General features: G+C 46.3%; 1 protein-coding gene across 2 annotated transcripts in view; it reads left to right on the forward strand.

The window, feature by feature from the left end:
* Positions 1-8,527: 8,527 nt before the first annotated feature.
* Positions 8,528-22,397, forward strand: part of ZNF423 (zinc finger protein 423) — a 234,719-nt gene continuing 220,849 nt past the window's right edge. For both annotated transcript variants that reach the window (XM_068411126.1, XM_068411127.1), the window contains exon 1: positions 8,528-8,876. In XM_068411126.1, coding sequence (XP_068267227.1) covers positions 8,837-8,876 — 40 coding nt within the window. In that variant the 5' untranslated portion in view covers positions 8,528-8,836. The remainder of the gene's footprint in view (positions 8,877-22,397) is intronic.

Consider the following 22,397-nt stretch of genomic DNA (forward strand, 5'->3'; position numbering starts at 1 on the left):
GGAAACTATTAATTTTGTAGAATAGGACTTGATTTGTGTTTCAGTTTTCTTTTCTTCGGTGCAGTGGGAAGGAGCTGGAAGAGGAGGTGACAGCAGCAGTTTGGCTGCCCGTCCTCAAGCCACTTGGTTTAACGTGAAGCTGCTGTTTGGACTTTGCTTTCCTGGACCTGTGAGCAGGTCTGGCAGTGCAGAAGCGGAGGGGACACTGCTGCTCCTCTGGGATGGGGACTTTGGGCAGGGACAGGGCTGAGCTGGGACACATTACACTGCAGTTGTGAGCACTGGCCTCATACTGCTGGGGTTAAATGCAAGAGGCCTCCAAAAGAAGGTTTTGGTGCTAAGGGTAAGCATCTCTACTTCGTCGTGCTTTCTTGACAAGCAGCAGTAGTAGTAGATGGCAGGCTAATGCTGGCGGGAGTAGAAGTATGGTCAAGGATTACTTTTTTTTTGATTTATAAGAAAATAGAGGTGGGGAGAGGTGAAGTGGATTGCCCAAGACTGCTTCTTAGACGTGGCAGAGCAAGAACAGACCACAGGTCCTATCGCTTGTCCCTGTTATTTTACTGAGAATTTAATGGTGAAGTGGAAGCTTTCAGAAAAATAGGAATTTTTAGACAAGCTGTGCTTCCCCGTGTAAAATGCTTGTAAGAGCCTAGACCCTGGCGACAGGTTGCTCTTTGGCTGCTGTTAGGAGGCCAGTCCAGATGGCCGCTGCCCGGTTGGTGTTTGGCAGTCTTTGATACTGCGTTTTGAGACAGTTTCCATGGTGTGGGTGCTGCCAGGTCCAGTTCCCACAGTGAGTTTGCCCCGAGGCCTCCCAGCACTTCCTAACACCCTGCTGGGACCAGGTTTAACAGCTTTGGAAATCCACCTTACACTTCTAGAGATGGCCCCGGTCTAGCGTGAATGGGACTTCTTGACCGCAAGGTGTAAGGAAAGGCGATGGGCCCACTGTTACTAACATTGCTAAACATTTTCTCTGGACAAAGAGAAATCTTCTGTCTCCAGAGTGTAATTATGGACATCTCATAAACATTACACAGATACACAGCACAGATATTTGTAATCATAAAAAGAAACAAGGATGCCTGAATATATGGGGGACATGAATCACTCCGAATGCTGGAAGTTGATCCATAATACCTTAAATAAGTACTCTGAGTCCAAGTGCTAATTATCTGCTAATGGGGTATTTGTTCTCCTTCTGTTATGTAAAAGTACACATCATTCAGCTTAAAGAGTGTGCTTAAACGGCTTTGTGGAGAATGAGCAGCCCTGAAGGCTGCTGCCATGGTGTGCCCTGGCCCCCCCGGAGCCCCTTGCTGAGCTCCTGGTGCTGCCCTCGCTCCCTGCCTCTCCTCTCCTTCGGCCTCTCCGCACTTCGCCCACCGTCCTTGCCATTTTAGCTGACTTTCTGTCTCCATATCTCAACATTATCCTGGTCAGCAATGCTGGCAGAGATGTAAATAAAATTAGAAATCCTATATCGTGTTTTTTGCCATGGCTGCTGGCCCAACAGCAGTGAAGATGCCTGTTGAGTACAAGGGGAGCTTCCACCCAAGTAACAAAGCCCCAGAAAGTGAATGAGCTCTTTGATCGCAACCCTCGTAAGCAGGGGGGTCTCAGTGAACTGCTCTCATGGGGAAAGAGATGTAGTGACACATCCTCATTCATTGCAGAAATGCCTTGTTGGAGCTCGGCACAGCTGAGTTGATGTTGAGGAGAGGGCGAGGGCCGGGGGCTTGTGCTGGAGCCAGCAGCTGCCGAGAGACCCTGATGTACCTCCACTGGCCAGCTCACCCCAAAGCCATCGAGCACCTTGTGTACACCAGGGCTTCACCCTCTTTTAACTAATTCAAATTGAGAATGTATTTGTTATAACTTATGTCCTTTGAGAAGCAGTACAGATCCATGTCCAGCAAGGCGAAAAGGAACCCAGAATAAGTCCATCACAGAGAGATACTTTCTCTGAGCTGTGTCAAAAATATGGAAATGTGATACTTACTTACAATAAACATTGTAAGTTATTAAATAACATTATAATTCTATAAGTTATATTTACAGGAATATTCAAAAGGCAGATGCAGAGCCTGGAAAATTCTTCGTGCTAAAGACGGTTTTGTCATGAAGTACAAATCCCCTGCCTGACTGCCACACTGTTTGCTGTGGCACCTAATTGGAACAGAGGCCAAAATGAATACTTTGCTTGGTGAACTATGGAAAGAAAAAAATACCTGCTTGCATTTGTAGGGTATTGCATGGCCTGTATCTTTAGCCCTGTTATCAGTAATGATTGTTTTACTGTAACTGTGCAGGGGTGTGTGTGTGCAATTCCTCTACAGATGGGTATTTTGTGGTATTTGAGCTAAATTCAGCTCCAGTGTATGATAGTATTTTTCAAAAACTGTCACTAACTGCACCACTTACTCAGCTTTGATTTCAGACTATTGTATGTTGTCTTTAACACACGGAAAAATGATTGATAGAAGTAAGTGCCATACACAAGTGGAAAGGAATTTAAAATCACTGTTCTTATTAGAGATGTGTGAATGCTAATGCTGGTGCACATGGCATGCATGCACATGGAACAGGCTTGTAGTCCTGCGCATAGTAAAATGTGTTTCACAGTGAAACTTTCCCTTTGTTTTTCAGTGCTCTTGGATAACATCTCAATCCCTTTTCACTGTAGCTTCCCAAAGTGTTAACTCAGGCACTCTGGATCCTGCCCATCCTGCCCACAAACACACCAGTGGTTCTTCAGGTGAAACCTTTCCTTTCAGTGCACATCCTCCCTCTGGGGCGCCTCTAGTTTCTGCTGCTCGGTAGCCCAAATTTCAGGCTATGTCAGTCCTCTCTTATGACTGAAATATGGGATGCCAGTTATTTATTTATGTAAAGTGTTTGGAGGCATTAACTCAAGAACACTATAGAAACTGGGCCGCTATTGTAGTCAGGGCTTTTATTCAGGTTGTCTGATGCGCTGTGGATGCTGCCTGCCTTTGTGTGCTCCAGTCCCATGTTTATCCCGACGACGCCTTTGTGTTCCCTATTTGACATATTTTACTGTAAATAAAGAGCGACACTGTCTTGCAGCTGTATCCACTGTGACATTTGACTCTGCTAAATGAGTGCATTGTGCCGTGTGCTTTGGAAACATTATCTCTTTTTAAGAAATAATCCAGTCCATTAATAGTTTCCTGTGTGTGCCTGTATTCCTCTGCAGATCCAGAGAGCTCAGGTGTTCGCCCACCTCTGTCAAACCTCAGCCAGACTGGTTCCTGCCGTGCCGAGGGCTGGTGAGGGTGGAGGTGCTGTGGGCACCAGGTCTCTGCACAGCTTGATTCCCGTTTTGCGTGGTCTTTTCAGCTGCACATAAACCCTCTGATCAGACATGCTGTACGGCTTTTCCTGGGGCATTAGCATTTTGCCACATTTCTCTTAGATACTATGCGGCATCTCTTAATTAGGTCTATGCGTATGATACATTCTTTAAGGTTGATTCTGTTACTGGCTGCTCCACAATTAAGGTGATCTTCCCTGTGCTGCCTGGTCATTCAGTGTCTTCCAGATCAGTCCTTTTATGTGTTGAAGATGTTCCTCTTTTTGACTTTAGAAAGTTTAAATCCTTACTGAGGCTGGATTTCTTGAAGCAGGCTTGGTCCATCAGGTGCCTAACTCCCTGGGTCCTCGCTGAACATCCTAGCTGTCATGAAGTTTTTATTTTTGCCTTTACATGACTGTGCTATTTCTATGTAACTTGTAACTTCAACCTGATTCTGAAACACTTTCAAAATAATTGTGTCTATATATAGAAATATATAGGGTTTTGTTCTTAGTATTGAATCCCAATAAATCTATATGTTACAGAGAGGCTGGTAGCCCTGCCTGCATTTCCCACGGTAAGGCTGAACCATTGGTTTCCTATAATGCTGCCAGGGTGGAACTACCTGAGATAACATCATCTGTGCCAGCTCTCTGCCTTAAACATAATCGTTTGGGGAAAACTCAAGCCGAAGTGCTAATATTCTGGATGCTTTCTGTCCGGTGTGGATGGAATAATATCCTGAGATAGTGGGATGGTATAACCACTTTCCAAAGAGGAAAGAGCTCGTTGTTAGTATTGATGTGGGTAGTATCTTCCTGAAAATGTTATCAAACTTCAAAAATTGTGTTCACTGTGCATGCACACGGCAGAAGAGAGCAGAGCAAAGTGAAATCATCATCTCAAGTTAGTTGGCATGAAAAGCGAGTGCGTGTATCGGTTTTCCCCTACGTGAAAAGGGAGCGTATTCGTACAAGCGCTGGTGTCTTTGAGGAGTGTGGCAGCGAGCAGAGGGACAGGGCCCACCATGTCCCCTTGCATCGGGGCTTGGTGCCTCCGTGTCAGCTTCATGGGACTCAGATGGGAAATTTGATGAAGGTGGTGGATACTGTGAAGCTGTCGGTTGTCTCCATCAGCAAATCCCATCTTCAGACAAGCCATGCTGAACTCAGGGGTCTCCACTGCATCTCAGCACTGGTTCCCTCTCACCAGCAGCTGCATGGTGTACAGTATAGGAGCTGTGTCATGTGTAATATAGGAGAGCGACATCCCCAAAAGGGGTTCCAAGCAGAGAATCCGGCATCCAGATTGCCCCAGCGACCTGACGAGACGTGGACATCATCCAGAGCTGCAGAAGGGCTCTTCGTTCTCTCCCAGAGAGAACAGCTCTGCACTTTGGCACTCTCAGCTTTGCTCTTTTATTAAAATTCCCCAGAATAAAAAGGAAAGGCATCTGTGAGGAAACAAGATTGATAATAGATTCAAAATGTATTTTTATTGCATTCTTAAATTACCATAATTAAATTAAATTATTAAATGTATTTTTATTAAATTAGCACACAGGCTGGTGTCATTTGCCTTAAATATTTTAATAAAGCCTATGAAGCCTTCCCTTGTTATTAGCGCTCTTGGAATGTATCTATTTAAATGACAATGTGAGTTTAAGTTCTGGCATTGGGAAGAGAGCCTGGATGGGTGAACTCTGCATTTCTCTGGGGGGCTTGGCAGGGTTACAGGGCTTTCTTTGCTCAAGAGGGGCTGCGGGACCAGAGGCGAGGTGAACCACATAAACTCCCTGTACATATATCTGGAGGAGACACACAAATGATGTGTTGTGACAATAGAGCAGCAAAGCATTTAGGCACATGTTGAAAAACTCAGTGGAACAGAGATGTACTTTCAGAGCAGGGCCTGGAGGAAATCTGTGTGTTGCTGGGTTTGAAGATAATAGAGAGGGATGAATAATTATATATGTGTGTGCTACATTTAAAGACAGATTTATGTATGTGTTTCATTTTTTTTATGTCAAACCTGCCTTCCCGCTTTCTTTATCTCTAGGTATAAACTGGGTATTTTTCAACAGATGCCAGCATGGAAAGCGGTGGTTTCAAGTGTGCTGCTGCTTTGACGACAGCCGTGAGAGTGAACTTGAACCATTTTCATGGGATGGGTTCGGGATGCTCAAACCAGGGCTCCGCACCTTGCCAGCAGCTGCTCCGAATCAGGTAGGGGCTTGCAAATACACCTTCTCACTGGCCCTCTGGCAAGGAAAAAAAAAAAAAAAAAAAAAGAAAATGTATAGATTTCTCTGTGAATTGAAAAAAGGGGGGAAAGTTGTAGAAATGGTTCATTTTAATTGTGGCATTTAAAATTATTTTTTAAAAAGTATAGAAAATGTGGAGGCAGAGGGCTGGATGGCAAAGGGGCTCGGGATGGCAACGGGGCTTAGGAATTACTTGCCAAGTGGAATGTGTAAAACTAAGGTTGAAATCCCCTCTTTGCCTGATTGCACGGGGATTTGAATTTGGGTCTCTGAACTCCTCTGAGAGTGCCCAACTGCCGGCACATTCTGGGATGAGAATCTGTCCTGCTGAAGCTGTTCTGCTTTGTAAGAATAATTAAATATTCATTGGGCCAGTGAGAGAACAGAAACAATTTGATAGCCTGGGGATTAAGCCTCTCCAATAAGACGAGGATACAGAAGTAATTCAGTTCCTGATCTGACTCTGATGCTGAACAGATATGAATCTAGGGTCACGCTGACCAAATTCACCAATGATCCTGGTTGTGTTTTTCAGTGTATCAGTATCACAACTTTTTATTTTCCTTGTCAACCCTGCCTATGTGTTTATAGAAATGGGTATCACGTCAGCTTTTGTAATGGTGAATCTCTAGACTAGAGTTATCCTTATTTTTTATGAGGATCAGAATTGGGGCTCTTTAGCAATCCATCTTTGTCCTGGGTTAGCCTTTCTGAACCCGCAATTTGATACTTAGTGCAGTGATGTAGAGGAAGTATATCTTGATTACAGTGGTGTTGTAGGAAACATTTTTTACTACATATCCAGTCTACGGTGGTAGTCTGGGGTCACGCAGTAGGAGGGAACTGTAAACCTTTATTATGACATTAATAAACCCAATAGTTTCTGTTAAACCTTAAGAAACCAGAAAATCACCACTAAACATCCACTGAAATGCGATGCTGCATTAAGAAAAATCTTCACAGTTCTATGCTGAATTCACTTGATCAAATGACAAACTCATTCCTGAGTTGTTTGGGTTTCTTTTGGTGTGGGTGGAGAAAAAGAAAAGAGGAAGAGGTTTTCCAGGTAAAGATCATTAGCAGGAAAGTGGTGCCTTCACCCTCTGCACCCCTCCGTCTGATCCAAGCCCAGGCAGGCTGGGCACCCTCCCTGCTGCCGGGGGGCCTGGCCCGGGTGGCCAGGTTGGGGTACTTCTGCCAGGGCTGTTTTCATACTACCTGCAAGAAACCCCCCAGATTCCTTCCATTAGGGACGACTTCCCTTTTGACCTCTGGATGTACAATCGCCCGGGCTCTCACGATGGCACGGGCCCATCGCATGCAGGGGAGAGGACGCTTGGAGACGCGGTTCCTCGCGCGCTGGTCAGGGTGCGGTAAATGAAGTGTGAGAGGTGCCTTGGCCCTACACAGCGGTGAAGACCCTGTGAAACAACCAGGCCCCGGCTAAGTGGGTGCAGAAACTCGCTGAGCGTTTCTCTGAGCACTTTCATTCATAACTTGGCCCCGAGTGCTCCGTGGGATGACGAGGGGAAAACACGTAGGATTTTTCTAGAAGAAACCCTCTCCGCAGCGTGGCGTGGGCGACTCCAGCTCCTGCTAAATTTAACACGTTGGGAAAGGCAAAGTAAATAAATCTCCCCTTCCAGCCCTCCAGAAGCAGCCGAGCGGCGGCGGGGGGGGGGGGTGGGGTGGTGTTTTAACGCCCCCCAACTTGTCCCGCGGCCGCTGAGCCGTTCGCATTCGGGGGAGACTTCGACGCCGCCCCGGTGCAGATCAAAGGCAACTCGACCCGCCACCGCGGGGGGCTGCGCGCTGCGGGACCGGCCGCGGAGCCGCCACCGCCGGCCGGCCGGGGCGGGCGGGATCGGGGGGGCGGCTGCGCGCGGCTCCGCGCCGCTCCGCGCGGCGGCGGCGAGTCCGGTCCGCGGCGGCGGTCCGCGTTTTGCGGGCGGCCGCTGTATTTCCCGGGCCGTCCATGGCTCGGTGCTGTTGGCTCTCTCTCCGTCTGATCGGCGCAGGCTGCGCGGGGCTCCCTACGGGATCAGAGCGCTCCCCCGCCGGGACTCCACTCCTCACATCCTCCTGCTGGGACTCAGCTACATTTCCAGCCAAGCCTGGCTTTATTATGTGTGTCTGCACTGCAGCCCCAGCAGCAAGATCAGGAGGAGGAAAAGGAGCCAGGACAAAGAAAAGAGAGGGAGGCTGGCGAGAGCTAAAGAAAATAAAAACCCAGGGCAGCAGCGGCAGCAGCGGCAGCGATGAAGGCAGAAGCGGTGCCACCTTCCAGCGAATAACCCATGGAGGCAGCTAGCGGCCCCGGCATCGATGCAAAGAAGCACTTACCTTGTTCCGCGAAGTGCGTGCGTGCAGGGGAAGGCGGCGGCCAGCGCGGCCGGCCGCGGGGAGCCCACCCGCCCGCCCGCCCAGCTCCGCGCCGCGCACGGCCGGCCGCGCCGCGCCGGGGACACGGGGCGGCCGCCCCTCGGCCCCCGCGGCCAGCGTAGGCACGGACTCGTCGCCCTCCCCGGCCAGCGGCGGGGGCGAGGAAGGGAGAGGCGGCCGGGGGCCGGCGGGCAGAGCGGGAGGGAGGGGGCCGAGCGCGGCCGGGGGAGGATTTAGGAAAATCGCAACAAGGTCGCACCCCCGGAGCGCCCCGGATTGCCGGGGCCGGTGCTCGCCGTGGGTTTAGCCACTTCGTTCTCCCCGCGCGCCCTCCCCCGCCCAAACCCAGGGACCCCGCGCAGGGCTCTGCTTTTTTTTTTTTTTTTCTTTTTTTTCCATTATTATTCCGAAAGTGCGAGCCGGACTGAGAGCCGCAGGGCGCCTGCAAACTTTAAAGAGAACAAAAAGGCGGGTGGGGGCGCGGGCCGGGCTCGCTTTGCGTCGGTAGCATTTGCACATCCAAGGCGGGGGGGGGGGGAAGGAAGAAAAAAAAAAAAAACACAAAGGAAAAAAAAGATACTGCAACTGTTGCGCCTGTGATTTTTGTTTGTTTGTTTCGTTGGTTTTTTTTCCCCGGGGGGAAGGTGCCCGAGGGGGTGGAAAAGAGGAGTTGAACTTGCCGCATTGCAACAGGCAAAAGAAGTGGAAAAAAAAAAAAAATCAAATAATCGATCCCGCTGCTGCTGCTGCCGCTTCGCCTCGCAAAGTTTGGAGGTGGGGGGGAGAGAGAGGGGGAAAGCAGTGAGAGGAAGGGAAAGCAGGGACGGGAGGAAGACGAGAAGGAGGAGGACGAGTCACGGCGCCCGGACATGTCCAGGAGGAAGCAAGCCAAGCCCCGCTCGGTGAAAGGTAAGGCATCCTCCGCCGGCCCCCGCCGCCCGGCTCCGGGCAGCCGCCTCCGCCGCCTCGACGCGGCCAATCAGGGCCGGGACCCAGCTTGGCGGGGATTGCAAATCGCCCCCCCCCGCCCCGTTATGGGCCGGTGGCGGCGGAGCCCCCCCGGAACGGGCGGGCGAGCTCCCCAAGCTCGCCCCGCGTGGGGAGCTCGCCCGCCCGCCGCCCGTTCCGGGGAGTGGGGGGGGGGCGTGTGTGGGTACCGCGGTGCCGGCCGAGACTCACTGGCGACACGTGTCGCGATAATTGATGAAAGAAGCCGGTAGCATCATTGAAACGGGAAGGGAGGAAAGTTTCGCGGTGGTGCTCGGGTGCGGTGGCGGATCAGTGGGTCGGGGAAGGGAGGAACGGAGCACACTCGTGTTTTAGCTGGTTAGCTTGAAATTAATGTTTCTTTATGATTGGGAATGGTAGCGCCGTCTGTTTCCTCCCGCTGTCCAATGCGCGTGAGCGTGATGAAAGAAGGGGAGAATTAAAACCGCTTTGATAGATGAGGGCTGAAAACTTGCTTGGGCTTGAAGGAACAATAGCTAAATTTAGCAAGAGCTGCATTAATGAAAATTAAACTTCATGTATTCTTCACCATCCACAGCGAAGGGGTGTTTAAAATCTCCTGTTTACCTCCGTATGAAAACAGCTGCTGGTGAAACGTAAAGGGAGGGCCGGGACCAGCCCCGCGCCCTATTGCGCCTTGCCAGCTTTTTGACTTTTAAGTGAATTGGTGCGAGAGGGGAAGGCGTGATTTCCGAAGCCTTTCGCTCCCAGCCATGAGGAGGTTAGCTGATGCTGGGTAAGGTTTTATTGTCCTCTGCACAAAGCAGAAGTCGCAAACTCAGTGGTCTGGGGGCTTTGTTGTAGAAGCACAAAAGGATCATAACTTTCGATGCCCCTGATGAAACAAAAAGTCTAAAGCGTTCGTAATTAAATAACTTGCAGCTGGACAAAATTAGCATGCAGTTAATCGACCAGCATTAGCAGAAAGAATCAAAACCCCATCCAGGGCCATTTTATATTATTTGTGAAATATCCACTGTTTAACAGATGATTGCAATGTAAGTCGTACGTGCTTCAAATGTTTGTGAAGTTTTTGTAAAGTCAGTCCTTCATCTTTATACAAAACCCCTAATCATTTTTCCCCCAGACTAACAGTACCTTTTAGCATTGTGCTGTGGGGCACGTTTGCAGCGTGGTGTTGTGACCCTCCGCAATCCCGGACAATCTCTGCTAAAGGAGCTACTTCAGTAATTGGTAGATGAATGTTCCAGTCCGTGGGCAGAAGAAAGGGCAGAGCTAGAGCTATTTCTAGGGGATGCTCTGAAATATGGTGTTTGAAACTAAAAGGATCGCAGTTTGAAAACAGTAGTGCAGGCCTCGGGTCGTGACTTCCCTCCGATGAGGGGATCACGTTTAGTAGTCAGGCCTCTGGAGTTGAAAATATTTTTCTGTGCTGAAGTGACACATTTAATGTTTAGGAAGTAGTTCTATGTTGGTGAAAACCTTATTTACTCTAGAAGCTCAGTTAGTAAACATTGATATCTCGTGCCATAATAAGGTTAGATATTTACTGTTTATTAGTCACTTGCTTTCTACCTCATTACTTTCTAGGTGGCAATATCTCTCACAAGGGTCTGATAATTTATAATGAAATTTTGACCCTAATTCTAATGCAGAACTAATCACTATTTTCAACAGCATTTTTATGAACCGAAGCAGGTAACTTACTGGCAAGTCATAGGTAAGAAACATTATCCCTGTAATGTAGAAATATCTAGAAGGTTTTTGCGACAGTGAACTGGGTGAAGCCCAGTTTTTAAAGATTCTAAATATTTCTGTAGTCTCTAGGCACAAAAAAAATGTGTTTTCAGCTTCGGCGTAAACTGGCTGTAAATTACAGGTCTTAGCATGAGCTGAGTAACAGGGAGTCGAAGGAATGAGCTGAATCCAGGTTAAATTTTGAATAATAGGAGGCAGCTCATACGTGTATGTAGGATAAAGAACTTCTTCCTTTATGTTCATCCATATCATCTGCTTTTAAAAAGTCTGTCGTATACATTTTGCGGTCTAGGGAGCTGGCAACCCAGTAGATTGCCACAGTACACGTTTCCATGGAAATAATTGAGATGTAATAAATAAAGGCACTCTGAGGTCACAGGTTTCCCAATTCAACTGAGAAGAAAACAAGCATAAATTATGTGGATATATGTGTAGCATTTAGGACTTAAAAACAATTTACCGTTTTTCTCTTTTCTGTATATTTATTTCACTTTGTATAGCAGCTTTGCTATTTATTAATCACTACTGAGATTTGTGCATCCTTTTTCATTCAGAAAGATTACTCACTAAAATAGAATTGGTGTGTGCCTGTGATGAAAGGGATTATTCTGCATGCAAAAGGCAAGTTGCCTGCACGTTAACTGGGAGCGATGCTGTCTGACACTAAAGAAGCGGACGACTTTGACAGAAGTATCAAATGTTGACAGCTCTTAGATACACATTATTTAAGGAGAAGCGATTGCGAACCAAAACTGGATGCCCGCAATGCTGTAAGTCATGTGGCCCCTGTGCTGAATTATCAGGTCTTGGGTTCAGCCTGGCAGAAACTTGCAGTAATTCTTGCATCTATAACTCCAGCAGTAGCCGTGGACTTTCCCCTGACGTGGGATTTATGATTTGCAATACAATATGCTGATTTGTTTTGACCATTAGTTTGTACAGACTTGAAGATATTAACTCCATAGCTGGTGGCTGGGGACAAAGTTCTGCTTGGCTTAAAGGAAGGTTGTTTCAGATCGATGAGGATGGGGTAAAAGTAGGAGGGGTTGAGTCTTTGTTGGCTTACAAAATAAACGCTTTGGTGACAGTGTGGTGGTAGCAGTGATGGAGTAAAACACTGGCCTGATCTGAAGCTTTACTCCACATCACAGACAAAGCCCATGAAAGTAATTTTCCTCGGCACAGACCCTTCTTTTACCCTGCTGCCAGTAACCTCATCTGCTGAGGGCTTTTTCTGTTGTCTGTGAGGAAGAGTTGTACCTTACTCAGTGTCATTAAAACCATGTGGTCTTGAACCCCAGAACCGTAACACAGTTGTGAACATCAAAACCCACTGTCTGTCCCCCGTTACAACCAGTGGGGAGTGATGTCAACACCAGCGTCCTTAAAAGTGTGAGCTGTGGTGCCAGCTCTGGGGAGCGGCTGGTACCCCATCCGCTGTGGGGGCTGAGGAAGACGGGCGTTCCTCAGTCCTGATTAAACTGCGGCTTCTCGCGCTACAACTTGGGGCCTTTGGAAGCCATTCTGTAAAGTGAAGTGCTGAGATGCTGGTAACAGAAACTCGTAGGTTTCCAGTCCCGCGTAGTTGTAATTGAGGAATTACTCGACTGCAGTTTGTGGGGGACTGGGCTGGCGTTGGCACGAGGTTTTAAGCATCAGATGCACTTTGGTTGCTGAATTTGACAGTTCTGCAAATTGCTGTCAGCTTGCAAGGGTATTTTGTGCATAAACATGCTAGTCAGTAATCAAACTGTTTTGCAAAAGAACGCACTAATTAAGCCTAGATTTGTTATCCTTCTTGAAGTTGCGGAATTGCTGTCATATTTTTTTGCTTTCACTTGGCAAAAAATGCTGATAGAAACTTTTGATTCACACCCTACCTGCCTCATTTGTGTCAGTCAAGAACAGAAAAGGGGGTTGCTCGCTACTTCGTTATCTGCAAAGTAAATAAAAATACTTCAACCATTTGCTGAGTTCCAATTAGTTGATTGCTATGAATGATCTTCTTTAAAGGAATGCTGTTTTACCTATCTGCTCATACAAAGGTTTGATTTTGAATGTCTTGTGAAAAGGATTCTCTTTGTCTTGATTGATGTCAAGAATAAAAGCGTGATGGTAATATCCCTTTGAAAGCTATTGTATTGTCAGCTCTGGCTGACAGCAGGAGGCCCTCCTAGTGCTATAGATTAGCGCTGTGAAAACACTGACATTTTCTTTGTTATATTGCTGTTGTTCTGCTTGCAAAGTCAATTATACAATGTCGGAGCTCAGTTACAGAGTTGACTGTGGAAGTAACAATGTCTTTCATACTTGGCTTAAAGATATAATTTTCCTTTTTTCCCAGTTGATAGAGAAGAACCTGAAAGTACTGGAACAGTACATTCTACAAATTAAATTTTGACAAGTATAATCATAATTGCCAAATACAAGAGACTTCTGCGATTATCCTTTAATTTTACAGTTCATTCAAGTTTCGGTGGAATTTTATTGATACAGTGAAAGCAGCAGCTAAAATTGATAAAACTCATATCAAATAAGATTACGCTCTTGATTGTTCTTTATCAAGTGTAGCTTTTGGGGGATTAGGAATAATTGGAGATGTTGGTGTTTCATTGTGGGGCTGGTGCCCTGAGAGCGTTTGAATCCATGCAGTATACCGAGCACTGCCTTCAGGGATTAGCCTGCAGTTTTTAATTTTTGCCTGTGTATTTTGCTACAAGCCTAGCAGCGTTCTCCCCTGAACTCCACAAGTCCCATTTTCCTGCCTTTCTCTCCCTCCGGTATGCTTTCCTGGATGGGATCTGGGTGGTATTTAACTGGTTTTACTGACTGAAACTCCTGCCTGTGTGCAAACACCTTTTAATTGTGGCCTGTTCCCATTGGTCCCGGCCAACATAATGAAGAAACGTGGCCAAAAATTGAAAAGGGTGGGAAAGGCAATGCAAAAGGTTTAAATATGAACGGGGAGAAAATAGAAATCTCATATTTTTAGTGATGCCACGTCTAAAGCCATTGATGAAACACAACAACCACGTAATGGTAGTGGCTCTCGGAGAACGCCTCCTATTTTTTTCTTCAAAAATATTTGTGTACAATCAGTGCAAGTTAAAGAACATCATTCACTGCTGAATTGCTTCAGATGACACGTGCAAAAAAATAATCAGAGAGCTCTTGTTAGGATGTTAATTGTAGGATTTCTGAATTACTATTATAAACTAATAGAGTAACAAAAGATTCCACAGTTACCAGTAATTTGTCAGGATTTATTTTGTTTTTCTTCAATAATTGAAAATTAATGTCTTGAAGTGAAAGCAGATGTTCATGCCATCCTCTGAATTGGATATAAACATGGTTTTTGTAGATGCGTTAAGCTTGTGTAAACACAAATTGTCTTATCATAGATTGGGCTTTGGCTTGGTTTTATCTATTGTTTGGTGCCAAATTAACCTTTAGGTTAAACCTGGGGTAAGTGGTTTCAGCCTGGTTAAATTAACTAAGCCAAGTGCTTGAGGTGGCACCCAATGATCAGTTATTATACAGTAAACGTTTTTAAAAACCTGCCTCACCTGCTGGCTCTGTGAACGACGATACTTTCTCATACTCTAGAATTAATATTTACTTCTATTTTGATAAACGTGCTCTTAATTGTTTACTTGGCTATTTTTACTGAACTAGGTCTTTTTTATTTCCCCCCCCTCCAATTCCAATTTATGGAATAAGTTTTAGTTAATTATAGCATTTGAAAAAGGCAAAACACATGTTTTTTTTAAAAAAGACATAATCTGTTGGTCTCACGCATTAGCCTGCAGTCTGTGAAAGATAATAAATTTCTTCATGTATTATAATATTCTCTTAAACAAAAGATTATTAATTACTTACAATGATTGAACTGTCTTATAAAAATGCCTACATCAACCCCTCATCACTCCATCAGTATTCTCTTTAAATGCCTCTGAAAAAGGATGGCTATTATGTTCCCTTGTATCCTAGTAAATGTGCTAGAGTAGTGAAATACTAATAATATAAAACCTCTTACAGACTCCTGCTAAATCTTGGCTGACAAATGGTGGTGGAGGGGAGGGTCTGGTTCTGGGGCGTGCGTTGGTGGACACGGACTCGGAGGGTGCGGGTGGGAGCTGGAGCCAAGTGAGGACCAGCTCCGAGCTCGCTGTAGTGCATTTATTCAACATACTTTTAGGGCCCAGAAGTAGATCCTTGTGCATTTTGTTTCCTGAACGTCTCTTGGTAAATGTAGAGAAGCTGGTTCCTTGTTCTCTTAGACAAATAAGGTGATGCGAGTTTTAAGTACTACATCTTCTTGACAACACCTAGATGTATATGTATGTGCAGCAGTGAATTATGGTGGCTTATCGGAGTCGCTTTATTCTAGGGAGTAGAAGGATGTGCAGAGACTAAATGGTCTCTTGTGACATTTCCAGCTGCAGAAGGCTCGAGCTTCAACCTCTTGCAATGGTTTGTTTTCTAAAATGCAAACAAAGGGACCCAATGGGGTTGGAAACTGGGTGATGCCGTTCGGAACGGGCTCACAAATCTTGTTGCGGTACAGTGAATTGGTGTATGGCATTAGCTTTCCACTGTACGACTTATTTCGGGTAGCACGGCAATACCCATCTGAATCCAGCGATAAGTAGCTTCATTATATTGTTTGCATTTGCTTAGAAAGAAAACCTTTTCCTTTCTAGCCACAGATTAGGCAACAGAAAGACCAATTTGCAGAGCTTGTAAATGCCACTTGTTAATCATATGCAGTACAATTATTAATTTTTTTCTTTTCCCCCTTGGATGTATTAAGTCAACTTTTTAGCTTTTTATGTAATTGAAATTTGCCCTTTTGTTACCTGGGCATGAATTATTTTTGAAATGTTGTCATTACCCGCCCTGCTGTGAGGTTTATCTCTTCTGTTCATCCTAATTAAATAAAACATACTGTTGTTCGCCAGTCTCGTGTTGAAGTGAATTACCTGCCTGAAGGCTCTCGTGCTGCTGTCGGCTCGCTTGTTGCAGCAGCAGCCGTTGACTAACACATTTACTTTTAGATTTTCATTTCAAACGGCTCCGTTTGTTCAGTGTGACAGGTGAATGGTGAATGCTTTACAGGACTTTCAAGAGCTGAACAAACAGTAAAGGACTTACTGCTACCCCAGCAGAGGGGCGAGTACGAATGTAAGGCAGCCTTTGTGGCAGAGGAGTGTTTCCTTTCCTGGGTAAAGGCCACTCAGGAGACCTGAAGGGCTCGCTTGGGTACGCTGGGGGTGAAATGATCTCAGTCGTGGTCTCATTTAAACCCACCCTGCCTGCGTGTTCTCCTGGGCAATTTCTAGCGGGGTTGATCTCGGCTCTGTTTGTAGCATCACCCGCAGTCATCTTCTTGGGTCTGATAACGAAGGCTGCTTCAGAAGTGTAACAGTTGGAGTTTCTTCACGCAGAAGTTATTTCCAGTTCATATTAGAGAAAGTAAACAATGCGTTCGGGTTTTAAAGCGAAGTGGAGGGAAAGGTCCCTGCTTGTAGAGAAATGGTTTGTCGAAGCCTCTGATGGCGCTACAGAAAACGCGTTGCTCACTAGTGAAATCCTGTTATGAGTAAAAGTACAAGAGTTAACAAGTCGCTGTGCTCCAGTCTCTGTTGGTTCCTGCTAGGCTCTGGAGGTTTGGTCAAATGTGGCCTAATTCTGCTTTCCAAATATTAAAAAAAAATTACACAGAGGGCAAAAAGACAAATTCTTAATATGCATATCCTGGGAAAATCCTAAACCAGTATTTTTACCCCCTCCAGTCCCAAGGCTAATCAAAATTCCTTTGTTTCCATATCTACCATTAAAATATGTGCCTCCCTTGGTTGTCTGCTGACTGTACAAGTTTAACCACTCAATCGATTGGACTCACAAAAGCTGTTACTGGCTTCACACAGCATTTGCCCACAGGTAATTTAGAGATGGGGTGAGGCTCCAGGCAACCTCCACCAGGACTGGCACTTAAATTAGCAGCTCTGCTCATTTCTTGATGATCCTCACCTGGCTGAGCTGAGGGTTTTCTGAGTTACCAGGGTGGTAGGTTAGCCAAGCCTCCACCTCCTGATTGCTGGAACTTACTTCACATGGTGGTGAACCGAGCGGTAATGAAGATAATGTTAATAAAGACAGACTTGTCACGCCCTTTGAAAAGGGGGTGTTTGGTGCAACGCAGAGATGAAGTCCTTCACTGCGTGAGCATCTAGTACCCGCTTTTGCGGTTTTAAGGGTGAGTGCAATTTAACCCCTTGACACTAATTGGAGCTGGATCAGATGTTTAAATGTAAACCAACAGTGTAAGTCCAAGCTCTCTGAATCTGCTGGAGAACTGATGGTGTTAATCAGGATTCCTGTTGATGCTGAACAGTGAGTATCTCTAGGCTTGTATCAGCCATGCAGTGAGAACTCCATCTTGTTTTGGTGGTAGTGTTTCTTAGTGACCTTAGTGGGGATGGAATTTTATTCTAATTTCTTGCATTGTAATTGAGAGAGCAAGGGAAGCAAAGGGATTTGATGGGAAGGGCCACTTGGCATCCAATGCTGCAGAGAGCATTTCTTGCTTCTTCTGCTGGCTCTGTGGGATTGCTGCTGGGGGCATTTCTAGGAGAGCACTGGGCAGGCTCAAGGTGCAGAGGATGCAGCAGTGCTGTGGGAGCTCCTCGGGATGGCACTGAGGGAAACCCAAGAGACCCTGGTTATGTTTAACATCTGTTAACGTAAGCAGGTACAGATTTATGTGAGCAGAATTGACTGTGACTCTGCATCCTTTCAACCTCCTGTCCCCAAAACTGGAAAACTAAAAGGAGGTAGATAAAACACATGGCAGAAGGATGAATTTAATACTTGTGGAGGTAGAAATGCTAAACAGAGAAAAATGGAAATAAAACAGGGAAACTAGGAAATCTGTTGCTGGCATTTGAGTACGGAGCATGCCTGATGATTAGATGCCAGGTTTTGGCACAGAGGTTTACTTACCTGGAGCTGCATCTGTATTATTTATAACTTTTAGTTTAGAGATGGAGAGAAGGAACGGATCATCTCCAACTCCATGGAAAAGGGTATGATTACTCATAACCAGAAAAGAAAATGCTGGAAGTGTAAAACACCTAAACAAAACAGCTTTTCTGCTCTTAGCAAACAGTGACAGTGCTTTGCTGTCTGGAGGAGTGTATTTGTTGTGGTTTATAGTTGTTTTCTGTTTAATATAGAGAATTTGAGGACAACTGTGATTGCAGTCATTAATTCTGTAAGCTTCAACTATTTTATGATCATGGCAGCATCTGAACTTGGCCTGTGAGGACCCCTAATTGCTCAGGGTTTTGGAGGGAAAAGGAGCTCAGGGTGGTAACTGGAAAAAGTAGGCTTTCAACACTTCTTATGTGAATGCACACAAATACATAAAATACCTGATGTGTGTTTGCATGTACATGAAAGAGAAGGTCTAGAGGAATAGGTAGTATCTTTTGTTAGACCAACTAACACGGTTGCAAAATGCACAGAAGTTTTTCTGATGCACAAGCCTGCCTTGTGCTCTGAAAAAAGCAGCAGCCTTCTGGCTGTTTTGCTTGCTAGGTAAATGCAGCTTTGCTTTAATCTACTTATTCAAGCTCTTACTCAAATTTCTCTTGCTTCATTAGATTACTCACATGAGTAAAGATATACTGGATTACATAGTAATGTGAAGCTTGTATATTATTTATTACTGAATTCTGTGGATGCATTTCAGTCAGGTAATTTGCTCGTGGCCTCCTTTATTTCTAGGAAAATGGCATGCCTTGCCCTTCATAATTTCTTTGCTTTTACTGACCAGGCTGTTCCCCCAGAGGGCATGTGGGATGTGGCAGAGTATTGAAAATACTGGGATGGAGAAGTAGAGAAGGAGGGCTGTGTGTGAATTGCACCTTATTTATGTTTATGCTAGATTTAGATGGCAAAAATGGTGTGTTTCTGGCAGAGATACTTTGTGGGGAATGTAGTAGGCAACTCTGGGTGAGAAAGTTGTTACCTGGCAATGATTTTTTTTAAAGATAAAGAAGTACTTTCAGTCTGAGCATCCTTTAGGAGTATGGTATGATATATTATGAGCCATTTTAAAATGAAACTGTGAGCGCTTGTCTTTAGATCTTGTACTGAGTCTCACTTAACACTCCTGTATGAGTCCGCTGATTTGATTCCCTTCATTCCAAGGGTGTTTTCTTTCCCGCTTGATCACAGATAAGTTAGATTTGGTTTAAAGCTCCCATTTGGTTTGTTTTGGTTACTATTTTTGGTCTTAAATAAACACTCAACAGAGAGCTGCTGTTTTTATTCTTGATATAAGTAAATTCAGTAATAAACCTGAACTTAATGGTGAGGGTCTGGAAAAAAAAGAAACCCCACCCCTGAGAGATGCTTGGCAGAGCAATGGGGTGCCGGGTTTCCAGCGCACCGAGGGGTGCTGCGGAGCGGGGAGCTGCCGGGCCCTGCCTGCAGAGCTGCCAGCAGCGCGGCCGGGTGGCCCTGGCTGCAGCGGGAGCTGCTGCCCCAGAGATGGGGGGGACAAAACTCCCCTGCAATGGACAGAAAGATGCTGCTTCAGTGGTGGGGCTGGCAGTGGCAGGCGGGCAGATCTCCCGCGAGCGGGGTTTGCGGGGTGCTCTGACATGCACCAGGAGTTTGCCCAAAGACCAAATACTTGTCTTTATGAAGAGGTACCTCTGCTATGATTTTTCCTCCTTGCCAGTGGGTCTGTATTCAAAATGTGGCTCCAAAGAAAATGCATAGAAAAATGAGCTTTTAATTTGTCACCTGCTGCTGAACCACCCTGTCCTTCTTGAGATGCCAAGTTGTAAATGAGGTTTTTGTATCCCCACACACGGCCATCCAAGAAATGTTCTGTGTGTCGTAGCTGTCAGTGGCACAGCTGAAGACATCAGACCGGTGGCTTAAAACCTGCTGTGGTCCGATTGGCGCAGGCAACGCCAACGCAGCCCAAAACCTGAGCAAACAAAAAGGCAGGTAGAGAAACTGTTGTCTCCGGTGGCTTGGGAGGTCCTGGCTGCCTCTAGAGCGAGGTCTGCTTAAAGCTTTCTGTCCAGCAATGTTGAGGAAAAATGAAGCAAAATTGTTTCTTTGTGCTATCACTCAGAGAGCTGTTGGAAAACTCCCTTTAAATTAATCTTTAAAAAATGCTATATTGGTTCTACAGATTTTATTTTGGAGAATAGTTTCTTGTCTGGCTGCACATCTTATGGCCTCTTCCACTGCGTGTATGTGTCCAAACACCAGGGACGGCAGGTATCCCAGCTGACAAATGCAGCTTGTCTCCTAGCAAACCTTGAACCACCTAATGAAAGCTTATCTTGAGGTAGAAATCAAGAACTCTGATTTTTGGTCTACAGACAGATGGTGATGGGTTGAAGGAAAACTAGCTGAGCTGTGGGACCAGCAGGGACACTGGCTGTTCCCAGAGCCCTTCCACCCAGGAGAGCAGCCGCTGCTGTTGGGGCTGCCCTGACCAGGCAGAGGCAGCCACCCTTCACCACAGTATTCGAGTGCCTGTATCGATTAAGCAGCTGCAAATTAATAATAGTATGAAATAATCTGGTCTTACATGAAGGTATTATTGTGCATAACTAAACCTGTGACACTGTCCTCTCTGCCTCCCTTCTCGCCTGTTTTCTTCCTAATATCTATAGCCTGTGAAAATGTTGGTGGAGTCCCTTTAGCAGCTTTGCTTCCCTTCCCACAGCATCTGTCCTACCTTGGAGCTTGGGAAGCTTGAGTGTGTTTTGCTTTGGGGGAATACCTACAGGTAAGTTTTCCTTCCCAGGTGGAAGACTCTACTGGTTTTTTCCTCTCTTGAATCTTTGTTGGTTTTGCTCCTTGCAGTTATTCATATGCGGTTGTGCATAACAACAATGCTGGAGCAGTTTAGCAGAGCTCCCTGGGTCAGTTGTGCCTTTGGGGAGGGAACAGGCAGGGGAGGAAGGGGCAGGACATGGTCTGTCTGCAGGGCGGTGTGCCCGGAGCCCAGCCCTGGCCACTGCTCGGCTCGTGGTGGGACCTGCCGAGGTGACAGCAAGGAGGAGACGTGGTGGAATCATCCCATGGCTTTGGTAAGCTGAAGGCTGCTGGTGCTCTTATTAGGGGGAGTTCAGCTACTCTTCTGTGTTTCTTACTGTCTACTGCTGGCTTGACTAGACTTTCTTTTATTGGCACAACCCAACAGGTTTGTTTTCTTCTGAAGTTTTTTTTTTTTTTAATTCAATGTTGCCGTGTTGGAAAAACGCACACCAGCCCCTGGCTTAATGCAGTCTGCAGATTGGTGTGTGTTAAACCCCACTGCTCTGGAAGGGAGCGTGGAGATGAATCCTGGTTGGTTTGGGGCTGCTGTTACCTTACGTTCAGCCTGTGAAACTCTGGTTGAGCCAGAGTCAGATGCCATCCTGAGCCTCTGCTGGGGAGGCCAGACCGTGGCTGCTCACATGGGGTGTGGGTGTGCATCTGCATCTGCAGTGGGTTGATGGGCAGGTCACAAAACCCCTGCAGGTGTGTCCAAGAAATGACTGTCATTGAAGCGACTGCTCAAATCTGTGGTGAATCAAAGGATGCAAAACCATGTGAGCACAGCCTGAAGAAGTTCACTGAAAGCGATGAAGAACAGAATCAAGTTGCACAACTGTTTGCTGCTTTCTCCCGTTCCCACGAGAATCGTGTGTCCCAGCAGAGATGTGAGCTGTGGAGTGCTCGTGGTGTCCCGCTGCGGCAGCTGGGCACTGCTGCTATTCCGTTCCTGTATGGCGATCCCGGCCGAGTGGGCAGCCGTGCTTTGAAAGCAATTCAAAACAGAGAGAGAGAGAGAGAGAGAGCGCGCTCGTGTTGCGGGGAAGAGGGAAGGCACCTAGAGATCAGAGTTTGGCCAGGGTGTCTCGCTGCTCCTGTGCTGGTGGAAGTCACTGGCTGCAGCCTTGCATGAGGCAGCATCACTGGAGAGCAATTTACTTCTCTATTCTAACTGCGTGAAAATAATGGCACTAAGAAATCAGATTATGTATCTCAAGAAAAAGGGAGACTTGTTATTCTGCTTTGAGGTTGCACCATAGGCTGTGTCACCATGGGGCACACGTCACCAAGTGGGTGCTCCTGCGGACCCCGGCACTTAAACACCAGCTGGTCCTTTGGCACGCACTGATCCACCTCCCGTGCGTGGATGACAGGAGATGCGGTGGTGAATACCAGCTCTTTTTGCTGCTTTATCCAGGCTTTTTTCTTACGGGTGAATTTTGACTGTGGTTGACTGAAATACCACCGTGTGGCATAACCTCGTGTAGGCTGGCTCGTGTGTCTGGAGTTGTAACGTTGCAATGACTTGGTGAAGGACGAAGCCTCTGCTGCCCAAAACACCCAGGGTCCTTGGGCCCCACCCAGCTGGTGGCCGGCCTGGCCTGGCCTGGCCTTCAGTGTTGTGGCAGTGGCTTGTGCTCGTTTCCGTTCTTAGATTATTTCTGATGTGGCAAATTTCAATGGCTTTCCTTGCTGGGAAAGGGCTATCTCTTTTTTTTTTTTTCTTTTTTTCCCCTCCTCTTGTTTGCTTATTTTTAGTCATAGGAAGTAAAAGAATTGGCCATTTCCCAAGAAGAAAGAGGGAAAAAAAAAACAAACAACCGAACAAAAACCCCAAAGCAACCACAA

The sequence above is a fragment of the Nyctibius grandis genome, chromosome 12, assembly GCF_013368605.1.
Source record: "Nyctibius grandis isolate bNycGra1 chromosome 12, bNycGra1.pri, whole genome shotgun sequence".
In the NCBI taxonomy this organism is placed as follows: domain Eukaryota; kingdom Metazoa; phylum Chordata; class Aves; order Nyctibiiformes; family Nyctibiidae; genus Nyctibius; species Nyctibius grandis.